Here is a 19,494-nt window from a genome sequence, read left to right as displayed (position 1 = left end):
CTTCTGCCAGTAAAAGAGTGAATATTTTTTGCCATCCAAAAGCCTCGAAATTTCAAGGTGATAACTCAAAATTTTGATTTATGTTATTCAAAAATTTCAGCTAATAACTTAAAATTCCAAGATAACATATCTTAAAAACCTTTGGTTACTTCTGAGTAAGTTGAAATTTTGAAATAATCCGTCAGTAATGTGACATTTTAAAATACCTAATGTGAAATTTGGGGTTCATAATGCAAGTATTCACATTATATATGTCAAAAATTTGGTCTGAATAAATCAAAATCTCAAGATTTTTATTTTAACATTAAGACATAATAAATCAAAATTACAAACTGAAAACTAATCTAACAACTTTACTCAAATCAACGTAAAATTTAGATTTATGTATCTCAAAATTTCACGTCTCGAGTTATGCATCTCAAAATTTCAAGCTTGAAATAACTTGAAATTTCAAGATACCTCTGTGTTTTGAGATACTCACTAACAACTTATGAAAACTTTGTGAAATTCTGAGTTAGGTATCTCGAAATTTGGAGTTACTCAGAAGTAACTCAAAGTTTCAAGATGGTCAGTAATTTAAGAGTTTCAAACTTAAACCAAAGCCTTACAAGGGCAGGAAACAACCTTCCATACTAAACAACTCCCTGCTTTCACTTTCATTCTGTTGGATTTGAGATGCATTGTGGGTTTTTTTTTTTTCATTTTTCAACTGTATTTTGAATAGATTGTTGCTTTTATTTGGAGACTGACAAAAAGACTGTTAATTTCTCTTATTATTATTTATTATTAACAATTTTGCTTCCCTTTTTTAAATCCTTTGGAGTTTGTTTTTGTCTTCCCACATGATTTTCATGGTTTTTGGTCACTATGTTTTGTGCTTCTTTCATTTTTTCCTCACTGCCTCAGTATCTTTCCATACTAATATACTTTTTTACACTATAGATCACTGGAATTAGATAAAGCCTTTAACCTAAAGACCTCATGGAAATCACACACACAAGTATTTCTGCTTGCTGTTCAATAAAAAAAAGTACATAAATTTGTTTTATATCATTTCTTGTTATTACAGTTTGGACCACAGACACTGTTCATTTCAATGTTTAATAAAAATGTATTTAAATAAATATGAAGTGGAAAAAGCTTTTAATCACAAGGTTTTGTTTTCCCAAAAATGGAACATTGTACATGTATTCGATTATTATGTATTTGACAGTTGTAACTTGTTACTTTAATGTGCATAGCAAAGTCATAAAATCAAATCAAATTGATGATTATTGAATATTAATTAATAAAACTAGTAATATATGTTGACTACAGTGACACTACATATCATAGTTTCAAAGTTATAAGGCTTTTAGTCCATTTTCCACCAATACATCATTGAGTTGACCTTGAAGACCTTGGTGGATGTAAGCCAAATTTGAATGGATTGTTAACACGACCCCACTCTACACTCATACAAAGTTTTATCAGAATTCATTCACAACTTTTGAAGTTATTGTGTTTACAGACAGGATGGTGGTATGCACACACACAAATCCTACTAAAAACATAACCTTCTTGGTAACAAAATACAAAATGTGGTCATTTCTGATGAGCTGTAACCTCAGTTTCCTGTTCTTAGCAGTGTCACCTGCTATGATCTTCTGCTGCCGTAGACCATCTGCATCAACATTCAGTATGTTGCCTGTTCAGAGATGCTCTTCTGTATACTTTGATTACATCCGTCCACTTTCTTCCACTAATACAATTCAGGATCAAGCCAGAATTTGGTGTAAACAACATGAAGCATGGCTCCATCCTGCCTTGTATCAACAGTTCAGGCTGGTGTTGGATGTGTAACGGTGTGGGGAATATTTTCTTGGCACTCTTTTGGTCCTTAGTACCACCTGAGCATCACTGAAACTCTACAGCCTACCTGAGCATTGTTGCTGAGCATGTCCATCCCTTTATGACCACAGTGTACCATCTTCTGATGGCTGCTTTCAGCATAATAACACACCATGTCACAAAGCTCAGATCACAAACTGGTTTCTTGAACATGACAATGAGTTCACTGAGTTCACTGTACTCAGATGGCCTCCACAGTCACCGGATCTCAGCCCATTTGGGATGTGGTGGAACAGCAGATTCACGTCATGGATGTGCAGCCAACAAATCTGCAGCAACTCTGTGATGCTGTCATGTCAACACGGACCAGAATGTAAGAGGAATGATTCCATCACCTTTTTGAATCTGTGCAAAGAAGAATAAAGACAAGGCAAAAGGATTTTTGTGATTCCTTTCCTCTTTGGAGCTAAAAGAGGCCACCCAAACACCTGAGATATCAGTGGAAAGCCCAGGATGTCCTTTATTTAGTACATCAGGACTCTCAAATCACTCAAAAGATATAAACCAAAAACAAATGTCCATTACAGAGGACATAAATGAATAGGCTGGTTCTCAGGAGGACATGACTGGCTCACATCACAAACAATAGGAATGAACACAGTGATCTTTAAGTTCTCCTGATTTAATCTGCAAAATAGTTTGAGTTCATGCCAAATAATCACTTTGATTAATTCTAAAAGTTAGAAAAAGTGACAGGAAATTAATTTAGTACAACTGTTGTTTTCCTTTTTGGGGGCTAGGGGGAAGGGGTCATTGTTGCAGAAGGTAAGCTAACATAAAGACCTCTTACAGAAGTTTTAACTTTTGTAACGTTATCATTACCATGTCTTACTTTGTCGAAAAATAAAAGGTGGTCTTTACATATTAAGCATAATGTACTAAAATGATCAGAAGCCAGTGGCTACATATTGAAACTCAGAATATGTGGACTCACAGGGTTAGAAAAAAAGTCACCACCTAATTAAAAACAATCCCATTACCAGTTATTTTGCTAATACCTTACAGGTATTTTGTTAAATACTGTCTATGAAGTGTAATTTGATAAGTGTTTAACACCATAAGCTACAAACTGCAATGATAATGATTAATTACAAGAACATCTTTTAGCAGAAACTAAACTATTCATATTTATGAACAAGATGACACTCATTAAGGTTAACTTTGACTGGCTGCGTGCAAAGAAAATCAAAAAATACAACACAAAGTGGCAGTGGAGCAAAAACAGACACTCAGCAAAATAATTTCCTGAGATAAATAAAGGTCATAAAAGCTGAAGAAAACATGAGCTCAGCCGTCTGAAGCAAGGACGAGATGCAGCTCAGGGTGCAAACCCCTGAATTTTGTGTGAAGGTCAAACCCGAGGAGACGTTAAATGAATTCAGTGTAGGGCTGCTGAAGGAAGGAGCGCTTCGTGTATTTTTAAGGGCAAACACAGAGGGCTGAATGTGCGAGCGGAGGGTCGTATTTTAGAATAATGTGACAGGCTAAATGTGAGCGGAGAGAGGGAGACGATTTGCGAGATATCTGGCGGTTTGCTGTCTTTTTTTTTCCTTTTCATCAGTCAACCAAAAAGCCGCAGGAAGCGTTTAAGTGTCTCCAGAGCTTCAGTGAGTAAAAGATGCTGTCATGAAGGTGGCCTTTTAGACATATACATGAGCCATCCCTCCTAATTTTATCAAACCAGAGCAGAAGTGGCTGTTATAGTTTCACAAATAAATATATATAATAACACATAATTGTAGTCTTTCTCAGTGCCGACAGACTATTTCTTATATATCTTACTATAACACATAAAATCTGTCTGTGTGTTCATTTATTTGTCCACCAACTCCTCCTACATGATCACAAGCAGCACAACCAAACTTGGCACACAAGTATGTCTTAGGCTCCTGAAGGTTCTTATCTATGTCAAATGTTATGACGCCATCATGTTGCCTAGCAACCACCTATAACAACTGGCCAAAATGACTTGTTTTTAGCATTTATGCTGATGAAAATCTCTTAAGAGCATCCTGCTATTTTAATTTCACAAAAATAACATAAAAAGTAATCTAGAAAACTTAAATTGTGAATGATATATATAGTATAATATCATATTGTTTTCATTTCATAGCCAGTAAATGCTGTAGAACGGAAATGCGCAGGATCAAATTCAACAATAAAATGTATATAAAATTCAACAAATAAAATCATATTCATGTAAAATTCGTGAAAAGCATAAAAAGACACATTTTTTTAAACTCTTGCCCTCAAGACAAGGATGTGTCATTTGTTATAATACCAAATTAAAAATATTGTATTTTAAATTGAAATGAAAAATAAAACAATATTTTGTCATTTTAATTTATATATTTTTAAACAAGTTCAAAAATCTGTACACACCTGAATGGGTTATTCAAATATTCACATTCAAATATAACCTCTGTGCAATGTCCTCTTTACTGCTGATACAGTTATTAAACCACAACGTGACTAAAATTGTTGTGGATTTATGTAAATAATATTGATCTATTTGAATAGCTTTGTGCTTACATAGTTTCATCTGTACTTGAGACCATTTCTGATGAGGCTTCAGTGAACAGTAGATGGTTCTGTGTCAGCTCTTTACTGGATTCTTTCATGTTTTTAAGGACATGAGTTTCAGATACTGTTCATCTGATGTAGATTGTTTTTGAAGGCTGACAGCTCTTTAGCCCTCCACTTGTCCAGCTTCCTCAGATTTTCTTAGGGCACACCATGTTGTGCTATGCCAAGGTTTCAACTAATAGCTTTTAGGAATCATCTTTGTTAGTACAAAAATACTGTTTAATGTCTGTCAAACTGTGTTATCTTTGACATTTTTCATCGATCCAACTAAAGGCATTAGAACAAATTATGTGTTTTTGTGGTTGCACAACAGTGGTTCAGTCTTTTTTATGCTTGAATGATTCATAGTGGTTTAACAAGCAAAAGATTGGTCAGGGACAAGGACGAAGCCGAAAATAAGTGAAAAGGCAGCCAATGTCCAAAGAAAAACGTTCAAAGACCTTCAGGAAGCCTCAAGAACTATTGCTCAAAACCACTTTAAAAACAATACAACGAAGCCTGTCTGTTTGGTAACAAAATATAAAGAAAGAATTGTTGACTTTTGCACATTACTATATGTCATGTTTTTTTCTTTTAAATCGTTTTTTATTTGGTGGTTTTGTGCGTGTGTGTGAATAATATAATTCTACAACCACAGCGTTTCTCTTCTGCGTTGCTCTGAGTCGCAGCCAATCAGAAAGCAGATATAGTCAAAGCCGGAAGTCGTCATCGCTGGCCGAGGAGTATTCCCGCGAAGATTGAGGCGTCTCTTCGTTACTCCCGGTATGTTTGTTCTGATGTGTGTGTGAAAAGAAGCTCGACTAGCTGACACCTGTCTTACACAACGGTAGAAGTAATCAAAGTTAGAAATGGAAAACATTCGTGTTTCTTCAGCGCACTTTTAGCGAGCAGATCTTCGAGTAAAGCCCTGGGTTGCGTCGCAAGCGTGTAGCACCGAAGTTCTGTTGTAAAAATGACAATTTTGAGTTCTCCTGACTTGTCGGTCGATATGATCTCAGCCTTGTATGCAGCCCGAGACGGATTCTCAAACTTATGAGTCGCTTTCTAATTCGGCATACATAAAATCTATTTAGACATTCATTTTTGACCAAATTGTAAGATAAGCAGTCAAAGGCAGCTATGAGATTAGACTGGTATCGTTGCATCAGCTGCATGCCGAATTGAAAAGTGTTTTATCCTCACCTGTTATCGACCCTAACATTGGTTACAGCACAACTGTAAACATGTCCTGAAGTGAGGCTATTTCGTTTCGGTGATTATTAGTCTTACGTTTGGCGTAAACTTAAAAGGGAAAAAAAAGTTATTTATTGGAATTAAAACCGTTGTTTCCACCATGTTAGTGCATTTAATTGACACCTAACTGCAATGTAAAGTGTCAGTATTATCCCGCTGAAAATGAATTTAGTGGCATGTTGAAGTTGACCTGTTTTCCCACTTGTTCACGTTTTGCAGTCATCATGAGTAAGAGGAAGGCCAGAGATGCTCATCTGCCTATAGGGGAATGCATCACACAGGTGTGTGTATGAACAGCCAGTGAGTTTTTCAGTGTGATACTCTGAAATATACCTAATAAAATGTAGTTTATTTATAATACATGTTTCTGTGCAGGTTCAGCAGATTTTAAGGGAGCGGTTTTGTGAGAGGCTGCTCCCTGACAGACCAGAGGGAGTAGAAGCTCAGTACAAGTAAGTTCATAACAACAGGGCCTGTGGATAGAGGTGATTTTATAATAACGTCAACACATTTACCAAAAAGACTCATATCATAGTATCATGAAAAAGAGTTTACAAGAAAATCACAGAGAAAATCAGAATGTTAAATCCAAACAAAGTTGGATATTAAAATAAGAAACAAGACAATCGGTGCGAGAAAAGAAACTGGAGAAATGACTGGCACAGGTTCCTGCCTCATAGCTTCAACTGGATCGGCCTGTTTTAATCCTCGGGGCGTTTCTGGCTCTGTCAAAGCTGCGTGTGTGTGTGCATGCCTGCGTGTGTGTGTGTGTGCCTGTGTGCGTGTGTGTGCCTGCATGTGTGCGTGTTGTGACTTAAATATGGTTGTCCTTTAAAAACACATTCTTGTTTAAAGTGGAGGTCTGGAAAGAGGCTTACAAATGTAAAAACACACTGACTGGCAAAACACTGCCCACTGTGGTGAAACATAGTGACAGTATGTCGGGTGTAATTACGAAAGGTACCTTTACTAGTGATCAGTAAAAGGTTAAAAGTTCGAGGCCATTACAGCCTTACTGTTCATACTGGAGAGGAGGAATCGGTTATAATCTGGCCTTGTGAAAATAAAACCATGAATAATTTGTCCTAAGTGTTTGGGAAAAGCAAATAACCTGTAAAGGGTGTTTGTTTTTGTTTTGGCTTCGGTTCCTACAGGTGTTGGATGGTTTAGAAGGCCTGTAGTAGAACTGTCATCCATAATTAAGAGCAGACCTGGAGCTCGGTGTGAGTTTCAGTGGCCCAGTTCAGTCGCACCTGGGTGACAGCTCTGTCCCAGTTTCCAGGCCAACTCGGCCACAACACGAGCTTCCCCAGTGAGAGATTTCCACTCATTACAAGCATGAGATGGGGGTGTATATTTTACTAAGCATTGTGGGTATTGAAGTTAAAGCCATTGTGTTTGCAGACACCTCCTGGAGCTGCTGAGGCGGACGGCGATCCACGGGGAGAGTAACTCTGTGCTAATCGTGGGTCCCAGAGGAGCAGGCAAAACAATGGTGAGCCGTGGGAAAAAATGAATTTTTTTTTTTTTTTTTTTTTTTAAAGTGTGGACTTGTTGTGAATCCTGTGAGGTTTGTGTTTTTTGTGCCTGAAGCTGCTGCAGTGCGTGCTGAGAGACCTGCAGAAGGAGGAGAAGGTGCAGAAGAACCTTCTTCAGGTTCACCTCAGTGGTACCAAACCTCATTTAAGTTCTTCACAATTTAAGAACCCACACGTTTGCTGGAAATGTGAATTGGATGGATGGGTTTGTGTGTTTGCCGCAGGTCTCCTGCAGACTGATGACAGAACAGCGCTGAAAGAAATAACCAGACAGCTCCACCTGGAAAACGTTGTTGGAGACAAAGTGTTTGTGAGTATTTAGAGAGACCGTTATTAACATTTTCAGCTCTGAAAACTGCAAAGATCTTTCTACCTCGTTTTTTTCTTAGGGAAGCTTTGCTGAAAATCTGGCTTTCCTCCTGGAGGCATTAAAAAAAGGTGAGAAAGTTCAAATATTTAAAGCTGATTTCAGACTAGAGGGGCAGGTTTGATGTTTTTTTGTTGTTGGTTTTTTCCTAAAAGGCAATCGCAGCAGTAGCTGCCCAGTGTTGTTTGTCCTGGATGAGTTTGACTTATTCGCCCACCACAAGAACCAGACTCTGCTCTACAACCTGTTTGACGTCTCCCAGTCCGCCCAGGCTCCCATCGCTGTGGTCGGCGTCACCTGCAGACTGGTGGGCCTCAGAACACCTCTCAGAAACCCTACTTAGATAATGGTAGGTGTTTTTAGTAAGTGTCGTGATACTTTTTCCATTCAGGATGTTCTGGAGCTGCTGGAGAAGCGGGTAAAGTCGCGGTTTTCCCACCGTCAGATCCACCTGCTGAGCAGCCTCAACTTCACCCAGTACCTGGAACGGGTTTGGACGCAACTCAGCCTGCCGGACAGTTTTCCTGACAAGAAGTTCGCTCAGGAGTGGAACGCTGGTGTAAAGGTGACGTTAGCAGGCAGACACAAAGTTAGTTTTTTTTTTAGTCACGTCTTTAAGTCGTCTTCAGGAAGGCTTCTTGAAGGACATTCAAAGCTCTTCTTTGAATGTTTCTGCCTTTTGTTCTGTTCTGTCAACATGATCCTTACCTTCTATCCAGGTACGTCTTTACTGCATTGGCAGTGAGTTTGGGATCATTGTCGTGATTAAAAATTGAAGCTGTTGCCAAATGCAAATACAGCACCAAACCATGATGGAGCCTCCACCGTGTTTTACACACGGCTGTAGACACTCACTGTTGTACGTCTCCCCGTACATACTGACAATGATTTGAAGCAAAAGACTCCAAATGTGGATTCATCACTATCAAGACCCATGTCACTGATTTTCAGTCCAGTTCTTGTGTAATTTTCACACCTCAGCCTTTTCTTACTGTTTCCCTTCATTAGGAATGGCTTCGTCACAGCCACTGAGACCGTTTGTGATTAAACTTCAGTGAACAGTAGATGGATCAGCTAAAGGTCCAGATGAATCTCTAAAGTCCTGTGGATATGGCCTTCATATACTGTTCATCTGCTGTAGATAGTTGTTTTTTGTTTTTTTTTTAAGGACTTGCCCTTCTTCTCTTTCCACTTTTGTTATTCACTGGTCCAGTCTCCTGAAATGTTTTAAGAAAACTCTGAATACCATACTGAGATATGCCATGGTTTCAGCTAATGGCTCTTAGTGAAAAAGAAGGCATTGTCCAAAGGAAAACTTGGAAAGACCTTCAGAAAGCCTGAAGAATTGTTGCTCAAGACCACTTTAAAAAATGACAGTCTGATGGCTTGGTGGCAAAATATAATGAAACGATTGTTGGCTTTTGCATGGTACTGCTGTTTTTTGTGCTCTACCTTCTTCGTGCCCTAAAAGCCTTAAATAGCTCACTAAAGTTCAGAAAATGTCTAATTTTGAGTTGTTTGAGTGACCGTAGTAACATCACTGCCCAGCTAACATGGTTCAGACAGCGATGTCATCTCTGGCCCCCTTTTGAACGGCAGACGATGTACACACCTTTTCCACATAGAACAGAAGTGCAGACATACAAAGCAAAAAGTACTGATCTTTGTTTTCTTGGTTCTTCAGATTCTGTGTGAGGACAAATCTGTGGAGGAAGTTCTGCAGAGACACTTCAACTCCAGCAAAGACTTTCGCTCTCTGCACATGCTGCTGGTGAGAAGATCATTTCTCATGTTCGGTTTGGGGAAGTTTTGGGTGTTTCCTTTTCTTTCATTGTTTCTTTTCGTACTAAATATCTTTACAGATGTTGTGCCTGAGTCGCGTCTCTGTCGCCAAACCTACCATCAAACCAGTCGACCTGCTCGAGGCCAGCCGGATGTGTTTTGCTGACGCCACGGCTAACATGCTCCATGGTGAGTACAAATCCTAACAAGGGACGTTTTTTTTTTTTTTTACCCGTGGTCCGAAGAGTCTAAGTGAGCCGTTTCTCTTTAGGTTTGTCCATCTTGGAGCTGTGCCTGGTCATCGCCATTAAGCACCTCAATGATGTGTATGAAGGAGAGCCATTTAACCTTCAGATGGTCCATAATGGTACGATCGCACGATTAAATTACACAAATAGAAGAAGCTGTCCCGTCTGTTTCTTCACTCGTGCCTGATTGTTTCCAGAGTTTAAGAAGTTCCTGCATAGGAAGTCCAACTCCATGTACAACTTTGAGCAGCCTGTTGTCATGAAGGTTGGTAGAAACGCTTCGAAACTCTTCCCCCAGTCTTTCCTACCAAACCCCCACACCAGGCAGAAAGTGGACATTTCCTGAACACCGATACAATCTGTTTGCTGACTGACCCTTAATCTCTTCGCCTTTAGGCGTTCGAGCACCTGCAGCAGCTGGAGCTGATCCGGCCTGTCGATGGTTCCTCGGCCAAAGTCCAGAGGGAGTACCAGCTCATGAGGCTCACGCTGGACCACAGCCAGATCATGGATGCCCTGCAGAAGTACCCACAGTGCCCCACTGACGTCAAGCAGTGGGCCATGTCGGCATTTGGGTAGAGCTTCAGAACATTTAGAATTCAGAGTCTGTGAAGCTTGTTTTGACTTGGACTGAAGGGCATAAGGTTTGTGCTGCCGCCCACTCTAAACGATCAGAAAATAAAAGGAAATGAATAGTTTGGCATTGGTGCGATTGTTTCACCCTCTAAGCAGTTAGAGGTTTATGCTGAAGATAGACCCCCCCCCCCAAATCTTAATACAAAAACTCAGCTTCATGTGCTTGTGTCATTTGATCAGTAGTTGGACTTAGCAAGTGTCATCAAGCGTCCAGCTTTCATCATTTTCAGGTCGTGAGCATCAGGCTGCTGAATACTGCTATCTAGTGGTGATTTTGTGCAGTTGACAATAACCTGGATGAAAGTTGCAGTTTTGATTTCTTGGACAAAAATATGTGTAATTGTGCCAAAAGTCTGTTTTTTGTTGTTGTTGTTTCTTTTTAAACACGCTGTAGCATCAGTGAGGCATGTGTCCCTCCACAGTTCACAAGAATCGCTGCTCCCACGATGGTTTTACAGTTTATGCACAATGATCAGCTGATTGGTCTGCATGGCCGTGAGCTGAATGAAGATTCACCTTAGTGGCAATAAAAAGAACTCATTTAATTAGGTGTCCTCTTGGCAGATATTTTGTGTTTCTAGGCTTCAAAAGCCTCATTGCTGCTCTTTTAGAATCAAGTTTCAAAGGTACATTGTTGTATAAATCCAGCTTTATAAACATGAATTTGTTTTTTTTTTTTACTAATTTTAACTGTTTAAATGGTATGCTATGTATTTGTGGCTACAGTTTTAAAGATTTTATTCAGTGTGCAATGCCATGCTGTACTGTAAATATAAGCCTATAATCCAAATATAAGCCTCATGTTTCCAACAGGGAACCCAGCCCCCCACCCTCAATTTAATTGCCTTTTCTTAAACATGGAGCACTGAGCATTTAAGCAAGGCTTGTAACTGAGTGAAGGGACCTGTGAGTATCAGCCTTAAGAAGAGCCAATCTAATTCTCTGAATGAGAGGAAAGGAGGTGACTGTGCTCCATAGTTCAGAGCCATGACACAGGCACAGCCTATACCTTTATGAACACAGTGTACCCGTCTTCTGATGGCTGATTCCAGCAGGATAGCACACCATGTCACAAAAGCTCAGATCATCTCAAACTGGTTTTATGAACATAATGACTTCACTGTGCTCAAATGGCCTCCACAGTCACCATATCTCAGTCCAATAGAGCAGATTTGAGATGTGGTGGAACAGGAGATTCTCATCTGCAGTAACTGTGATGCTAACAAAGAATTAAGACAAAAGTACTTAATCTAGTACTAACAAGGTGTACTTACACCTAATTGCATTGGTTAGGGTTTACCTCTTAAAATCTGATGTATCAAAATTTATTTTATGACTTTCCTTTATTAAAAAGTCCCTAAATATGAAAACCAAACTGTTTCCAGGAAAACGCCAAGCCTCTAAAAAGAGTTAACTCCAGACTGCAGTGATTCAGAGAGGGGGGAAAAAAGGAAAGAAAACACATTCACAATCTAAAAACACATTTATTTACATCACGTGGATCACTTCAGCTGATAAAAACCATGGCCGGCTAACATTAGCCGAGAGTCGCAGCGCTAATCAGGGATCAGTCCTGCCTCCTCTGCCATAATGTACACAGGGTTCATGAAGTTTGTTTCCTCTGCTGTAACACTTTTTCAAGAGATTTTCCTCTCATCCCTTCTGTGAGGTCAGGATGAGGACATCCTTGAAGCTGGTAAAGACTCATTCCTACTCAGGAAAACCCAGTGGGCTGTTTCTTTTTTTGTTTGTTTGTTTGATGTACTTCACTTTCCAGTTTGAAATTGCAGACCTTAGTTTCTTTCTTGTTTTCACATTTTTTTCTCAGTAACATAAAATGTACAGTCACATGTATCAGGAGCAAAGAAAAAAAGACATTTTCATCACTGAAGAGAGGATTTTTTTTTTCTTTTTAAAACATGACACACTGAAGTTTCATGTTCAGACTGATCAGTTTCTCCCAGCTTTAAACAACCTGTGAGCATCATTGGCATTGGAGACAGTGTTGGCAGACCCGGGATAAGCGCTGCAACTCGACAGCCTCGAGAAATGTGGGGTCAAAGTAGTGTTTTTGTTTTTTTTTGTTTTGTTATTTTTTTGATTTGTTTTGTGGGGTTTTTTTTGTAGAAATTTCAGGCCTGGTAACCAGACTTCTCTTACTGCCAAGACAGTCTTAGCGGTGGGGGTCAATGGAGTTCAATGTTTCCTCTAAAACTCTTTACCACCAGCAGGAAAAAGGAGGAGACTGGGAAGTTAGAATGAAATAACCTGTAGTGGATGATTGTAGTAGCACGTATGGGAATATTGCAACAGCTCCTAAAGAGCTTGGAGGGCTTTTTAAAATGTAACCATCAGGGGATCCAAGCAGGCTCCCAGAGGAACACCTTTGGCTGAACCATCACAATTCGTTTTCTTTCTGCCTTACAAAGTACTCCAATGAGCCTCCAGCTTAGTGAAGGGAAACTTTTACAGGCCTGGGTGCTGAGTCAAAACACAAGAAAAGTATAAATGAATGTAGAGGAAACACTGAAGTTCAACACGCACTTATAAAGATTCAGCTCAGAGTATATAGTTGATACAGGTATTTATGTCTGTACAGATCCTAGACTGCTTAAAATAGTGGGGGCAACAAGACACAAATGTTTCACTGTTTATATGCACAGCAATGTGAGGTGCTGGGCTGGAGGAAGTCAAGGTAGAAACATGTAAAGCTTCAACATGCGCAGGACCCATCCATACACCTTTAAATATCCAAAAGATCCATCCTTTTAACTCCTCTCAGGTCGCCAAGTCAACTGCTCCTCATCAGGATAAGGCTGAAGTTGAAGATAAATTATACAAATCAGGAGGGTCGAATATGACTGGACTATTTTCCAAAGCTGGTCACCTCAGCTTTTGAGGTGACCAGCTATCTTGCAAACACTGATATCAACACTGCCTCGCTACTCGCTGCACTATCCTCCTGAACGAAAGACACAATCTCCACAACAGTGCCAGAGATCAAAACAGGAAACTCAGAAAGTGTAATTTAATCTGGTAGCTCCTGCACTAGCTGAAAAGGTGACAAAACCCCTGATGCTATTAGCTAAAAAAACACCAAAGTGTGGACAGTGGATATGACAGCACTTTTAGTGTTCACCAACATTTGCAAGGGCGAGAACATTGGGTACAACAGGCCCTGCAGGCTGTCAGTTGTCGTTGCCATCTAGAAAGCTGTGCAACCTCTTTTGTGAACATTTACCAATCAAGAGGATTCTCATGAGCATTTGTCAGGGGTGGGGTGGGGTGTATCTCTGCTGGCATCTTCATTACAGAGACAACATCCAATCAATTACATTTTCACTGACTTGATTAACTGGTGCTTCCAAAGTTGAATCACTCTAGCAGGATCCATTTCACTACCCATTGCTGAGAAACTGGGTGACTGGGTTCAGTTGGGGGTGCTCACAAGACCACTGACACTGAATAATAATTCTTTAAAGCTTCTTCTAGACAAAAAGTTAATTAAAAAAAAAATTCTACCTTTTCCCCCTACAATGAAGCTAATTTTCCCAATAAAGGAGATTCAAGAAGAAGCTGCTAGTTTAAAGAAAAATATACATCTACTACATCAAATGTCTCAAATGCTTTCCAAAAATTTCCAGAGGAAAAACTTTACCTCACAAAATTTAAATATTTGAGCTATAAATCCATAGGGCCATGTTCATTCTGGACTATTTTAGAAGCGCCACCTATTAAAATGAGATGTTCTGAATTCTTGCGTATTTAGAAGCTCTTTTGGTGAAGTTTCCTAACTTTTCAGTGCAAGAAGTTAACGCTACAGATCCTCAAAGTTCAGTTCAGCAATGCATCATGTAGATGCTCCTTTGGTGGAGTCAGAACAGGCATGGTTCCTGAGGGGAACCAATGGATGGTAGACGAGATTGTCGTCAATTGCTTTAATTGGGTACTTGATCAGGTGAAGACAAACAGAACCAAATATCTGCTTCGTTTTGGAAGTTTAGGTGCTAAAACAATGGTAGGACCAGAGGTTTTTGAGGACCTTTTTTTCCCCCATCGTCCTTTGGATGGTCGGTTTGGTCCTAATGGACCACAGAGCCGGTACAACCGAGAGGTGTATGAATGGATGTCCAAATACGCTGGGCTTTGCAAGTTTCTACGGGACAGGGCACAATCACACGAAACCAGCCAAACGCAAAGCCCTCTAAAGTTACACAGGGCCGGGCTCAATCCATCGAAGTACACACAATACTGGAATCCAGGAGTCTGAAGAACATTCATTCTCGGTCATTTTGTCCATAGACTGAATAGAAAGAAGCATGAATAAAGTTTATATCTTTTTCTTTTTGAATCAATTAATGAAAGTAGTTCCTGAATTACAACTGAAAACCCACCCCAAACCCTGAAACCCCAACAAAAACCAAAGCTCATGCCAGAACTTTATTCCGAGTTGCACTCGAGCTCCAATCCCCAAAACCTCAGGCCAGTAAATTAAAAAATAAATACAACATATCAATATGCAAGGTCACGGATAAAAAAAATAAAATGCTACAAGTTATTTGTGTGTGTGTGTGTATTGAAATTCACTCCTGCAGCTGATCCTACAGAAGTGTAGGGTAGTTTGCGGCACTGGTTGCATATAACTCGCTAGAACTTAGAAAAGCATAGTACTGAATCCCTGAATGGTATTTGTCGGTTTGGGTCGGTTTCTCTGAGCGCAGTTTAAACTCAAGCCGGAAGTCTTTCCCCTACAGTGCTTAGGATGTGACTGCCAACCAAACAGCAGCGAGTTTCTTTGCTCGTGGCTGATAAGATTTGTCAACCACTTTGGCAGGTAACCAACCAGTTTGGAGGCAGTTTTTGGATATCCACTTGGCTGCTGGAACACTGGTGAGTAGGTTTTGCATTTGAGGACACAAACATGGGAACTAAAAAGAATAATACTGGTGTTTTTCCCTTATGTTGGTGTCATTCAAGGATCCTTTTCGTTCTGCAGTTCAATCTCCCTTTGTGGGACAAGAAAACACATTGTGGTGGAAATGAGGAAGCTTCTTTGTAGCCTTATTCTGTTTCTGTCTGTCAGACCTTCAGGGAACAAATTAAGTTTACCCCTAAACTGAAACCTTTCCCCTAAATCAAGAACATTTAGAATTATTTTTTTTAGCAACCTGGTTATGATTTTAATTTATTTGCCATAGTTTCTATACTGAAGAAATCCCTGCAAGTGAGGTAGTACTTACTGAAGGGCTGCTGGGGTTTGCAGTACTGATCGTCCCCGACTGTTCAAGCTTTGCGAGGACCTCGGACAACGGGTGCTTTTGAACAGCAGTGGAGCAGCATAAGGAAGCGACACTGATGCAAAAAAATTGTACTCATGCTACAATATGTAAATAAGATGATGGCTTCAACTTCCTTCAGGTTTGCGGTGTTGTTGCAATATGGTGTGCGGAAATAACCTCAAACTTATGCTGCCAAATTTGCTTAAAGAACTTTTACAGTTCAACTATGAAGATCCTTTTTTTGGAATCTTCTAGATTTAGGTGGGATAACTAAACAATTTGGCCCTGATTGGTACAAATGTTGGCACACATCTCCATTCTCCAAACATTTAGCTTCATTACAGACTTTTTTGTGCAAAATGAAAGGTTTTGCTCAACTGATCACTAATCAATTTAATGTCTTAGTGTTTTACTTGTATACTTACTGGCTCTTGCTCACCAAAACGTCATAATACAGTGCTGTAAAGAAAGCCTCACTGTCTTGAATGTGAATGGTTTGGATAGAAAGAAGTTTCTTCATGCCCCTCCCCAAGTATTTTCTAACTGCACACAGAGCTTTATTTTAAACTGTGATATGTGAAACCGTCCCAAAGCTTGAGGAGAGACTGCAGGTCTGCCGGCACCAGTGTTCAATATCCCTCAGAGGAAATAAAGACTCAAAAACGTCATTTGTCGCCTTCGCAACAACGACAGATACATCCGTTTTGCCTGACATCTACAAGATTAACTAATATCGACATGTAGAAATGGCACCAGGATGAAAGACAGAAAGGAGAGATCCCCTCGTCTCCACTCATTTAACCATGGTTAGCTGTGTGAGTGTGCCGGTTGGGTCGGCAAGGGTTTCAAACTGTCAAGCTAAGTGGTTTTAGGGGTTTCTAAGAACTTTTACTTTGAAGGGGAACATTATTGGTTTCTAGTACGTCTCAGAGGTTAAATAATGAGTGTTTGCAGATAAGTCGGCGTCTTCTCTGCAAGCTATAGGTAACCAAAGAAATCACAAGGAGGGTTTTGGTTGTCATGGGTTCACCAACTGGTTTCTAGGCCTGTGTTACCAAGGCCCTAGGGAAATAACCCTCAAATTCCAACGGCAGTGGGCCAAGCTTAAGAGAAAGCATCAAAACAAATTAATTAAGTCTAAACTGGAACAGTGCAGAATGAAGGTGGTTAAAACATAGACCAGATTTTTGGTTCTACAGATACATTAGGTCAGGTTGACTGTGTTGGTTGGGCAGGTTGATATTTTTTCCTGTTTTTAGTAATATCTCTCTTCATTTTTGTGGGAATTAATTCAGTGGTCTGCATCCTTGATAATTCAACTTTCCTTTTTTTGTAATGAGATCAGTATGACTAATGAATGCTGTGGGGATCTGGCATTAAATGACTGGTGGAACTTTGTCAGAAAAAGTGGATAGTCCTAATATAATAATATAATATCTCTATCATGTGACGGTTTCTTTCAGAAGATGAGATGAATAAGGATTATTTTGAACTGTGATTCATGCTTGGCTACTTAAAAAGAATGGGGAGCAGATTATGTCCACCTTTTAGTTATCGACCAACCTTACCTAATACAGTTTTCTTCAAACCGACTAAAGACACTGAACTATTACCGCACGGCTAAACCCTAACAAGTGGAGACGAGGCAAGAAAGAGACATAGGAGGCGCAAGATTCGGCGAAAGAGGAGGTACTCCAGTTCGAGACAGATGAGGATGTGAGGGCGTGGTGTTGAGTAGCAAAGATTCCTGAGGTGTATCCAAAGAGAGCAGAAACTCTTAATTAAAAAAAATAAAATAAAATAAAAATAAAAAGATGCGTGCAATCAAATCAAAAGCAAGCTGGCTCAGCTAAATACAGGCACAGTTCCAAAGTAGGGCTGGGTACCTCTGGAAACTGTACTTCAAATTTGATACCTCCTAAAAATAATCATGCCAGGTGACCTCTTGTTTTTTTTTTTTTTTTTTTGTTAATCTGATTTTTCTAAATAGAATCAAACAACACATAATTTATTTCACAATGAATGAACAAGAATATGACCCGAGAGTTTGATATCTCTGATTAAATATCCAAAAAAAGAAAAGAAAAAGGAAAAAGAGAAGGTATCATTACAGCTGGCACCCAGCGCTAATCCAGAGAGAGATCTCATGACTCCAATTCAAGCTAGTCAGCAATGGGTATTTACTCTCTGCTGACGGCTGACACGGCAAACAAAAAAAAAAAAAGAAGAAGAAAGCTTTAAACGACAACTTCATTATCATGGGTGTGGGCAGGGTGTGGGCGGTGGTGGTGGTGGTGGTGGTGGTGGTGGTGGGGGGGGGGGGGGGGGGGGGGGGTTCATGAGTTTATCCCGCTCTCATGAACATCTGATAGAAGCAACAAAAAAAAAAAAAACAAAAAAAAACCCAACAGGAGAAAGTTGAAGTAGACACTGAGAGAAAGGAAGGGGACGAAGAAGGGAAAAAGTTGTGTTGTTTTTTTTTACGGTTTGTATGGCCGTGTGTGTCTGTGTGTGTCTAGGCTTTGTTGATTGACGAAGGGCCAAAAGGTTGTAAAGGAAGTGCGAGCGATGACCATGACCAGGGAGAGAGGGACTGATTTTTTTTTAAAACTGTCCATCTGAACTGAGGTATACCTGGTTGAAGGAGGTTTATGGTTTTTATCGTCGTAATGCTTGAAAATGGACCCCCCTCCCCATTCCCCCCCCCCCATTTAAAATAAGCTTGATTACCAAGTTGTCTGGGTCCATAATACACTATGTACAGCAGCATTACACTATAAACATTCAGAAGCCGTTGCTTATTGGCAGAACGATAGTCTCCCAAAAAAAAACAAAAGAAAAAGAAAAAAAACACACGAGAAAACAGCAAATGTATCAAGAGCCGGACGCTCGTCTTTTCTTTTTTTTTCTTCTTTTGTTGTTTTTTAACACTAAAATGCACCGAGAGTTTTGTGAAATTTCTCCGAAGAATCTTCTCAGAGCAGAACACGTCGCCCTCCTACATCTGTGTGTGTGTCTGTGTGCGTGCGTGCGTTTGCATGTATATGTGTATATAAAAACAATACATGATCAAAGTGTCCGTAGAGTGTTGTCCCAGCATGTCAGTGCTGTGGCTTGGTAAAACATCCTGAGTGAGTCCGCTCAGGATGGCAGAGAGTTCAACGTTAAAATCCTCAAGCACGCCTATCAAAATGAGGTGGATGTCAACTGATGTGGTGAGGCGGGCGCAAGGGGCGTTTCCTGAATGCGAGCAGCGGCCCGCACTTAAAAGAACAGGAAGGAAAAAAAAAATCAAAGGAGAAGAAGAAGAAGAAAACCCCCCCCACAAAGCCAACCAACCAGGGTTGGCCATTTATCCCCTCGTGTTGATCTGTGTTTTCGCTAGAGCTCGTCTGGCGTCGGCTGATTGGCTGATCATAAGCTGGACTCCTTGGGTGGGAGGTCCACGTTTGTCACCATGGTGACAACCGTGACGATCTCCTCGGGGCCGATGACGGGTGCCTGGCGCTGCATCTGTCCGATGCGCTCTTCGACGCAGCCGGCGGACAGGCGTGCCTCGGCCTCGTGGTCCCAGCAGTCCTCGATGGTTTCGCAAAGCATGGCCAGACCCTGTGGAACAAAGTTCAGACGAACGTTATCCAAACAGCACCACGATATCTCAGCTGGTTGTGGTTTCTGGAGTTTGAGCATGGACACACTGGAAGCGCTCTGCAGTGGCACAAAGTGGGCGGGACCTATTTATAAACTTTCAGGCAAGTGACTGAAGAGACTATCCAATGAAAGTTCATAATACTTTGTGTTGTTCTTACTCACTGTCATTTTGTCCTGTGTTATATGTTGTTTGATTATTTCAGGTGTACATCAGCTGTTCTTTTTAAATGTGCTATAGAGGGAACCATTTTAAATCATGCTGCATAAATCAAAGAGCTATGGGA

At 40.2% G+C, this 19,494-nt stretch overlaps 2 protein-coding genes across 4 annotated transcripts in view; one reads left to right on the top strand and one right to left on the bottom strand.

Moving 5' to 3' along the window:
* The first annotated feature begins 5,128 nt into the window (after positions 1-5,128).
* Positions 5,129-10,825, top strand: orc4 (origin recognition complex, subunit 4). Of its 2 annotated transcripts, none has more exons than XM_082523260.1 (14): positions 5,129-5,238; positions 5,929-5,990; positions 6,085-6,161; positions 7,114-7,204; positions 7,303-7,378; positions 7,472-7,557; positions 7,637-7,685; positions 7,770-7,921; positions 8,006-8,179; positions 9,299-9,385; positions 9,477-9,585; positions 9,668-9,763; positions 9,842-9,909; positions 10,041-10,825. In XM_082523260.1, exons 2-14 carry the CDS (start codon positions 5,934-5,936, stop codon positions 10,221-10,223), a joined length of 1,305 nt encoding a protein of 434 aa, XP_082379386.1. In that variant the 5' UTR covers positions 5,129-5,238; positions 5,929-5,933; the 3' UTR covers positions 10,224-10,825. The 2 variants fall into 2 exon arrangements, with proteins under 2 accessions (XP_082379386.1, XP_082379387.1); XM_082523261.1 differs by having other exon boundaries at positions 5,233-5,302.
* Positions 10,826-17,913: 7,088 nt separating this feature from the next.
* LOC309700313 (activin receptor type-2A) overlaps positions 17,914-19,494 on the bottom strand; it is a 76,905-nt gene continuing 75,324 nt past the window's right edge. For both annotated transcript variants that reach the window (XM_082523829.1, XM_082523830.1), the window contains exon 11: positions 17,914-19,168. In XM_082523829.1, coding sequence (XP_082379955.1) covers positions 18,974-19,168 — 195 coding nt within the window. In that variant the 3' untranslated portion in view covers positions 17,914-18,973. The remainder of the gene's footprint in view (positions 19,169-19,494) is intronic.

The sequence above is a fragment of the Aulonocara stuartgranti genome (assembly GCF_965226115.1).
Source record: "Aulonocara stuartgranti genome assembly, chromosome: 23".
Lineage (NCBI taxonomy): Eukaryota > Metazoa > Chordata > Actinopteri > Cichliformes > Cichlidae > Aulonocara > Aulonocara stuartgranti.
Note: the sequence above shows the minus strand (reverse complement) of the source record. Positions and strands in the feature narration are given on the sequence as shown.

What these genes read in the sequence shown, in the direction of transcription:
- orc4 (XM_082523260.1), top strand. Translation starts at nt 5,934, where the DNA reads ATGAGTAAGAGGAAGGCCAGAGATGCTCATCTGCCTATAGGGGAATGC. An exon ending in GGAGTAGAAGCTCAGTACAA is followed by an intron (nt 6,162 to 7,113) that starts GTAAGTTCATAA and finishes TTGTGTTTGCAG; the next exon opens with ACACCTCCTGGAGCTGCTGA. An exon ending in TCTTCAGGTTCACCTCAGTG is followed by an intron (nt 7,379 to 7,471) that starts GTACCAAACCTC and finishes TGTTTGCCGCAG; the next exon opens with GTCTCCTGCAGACTGATGAC.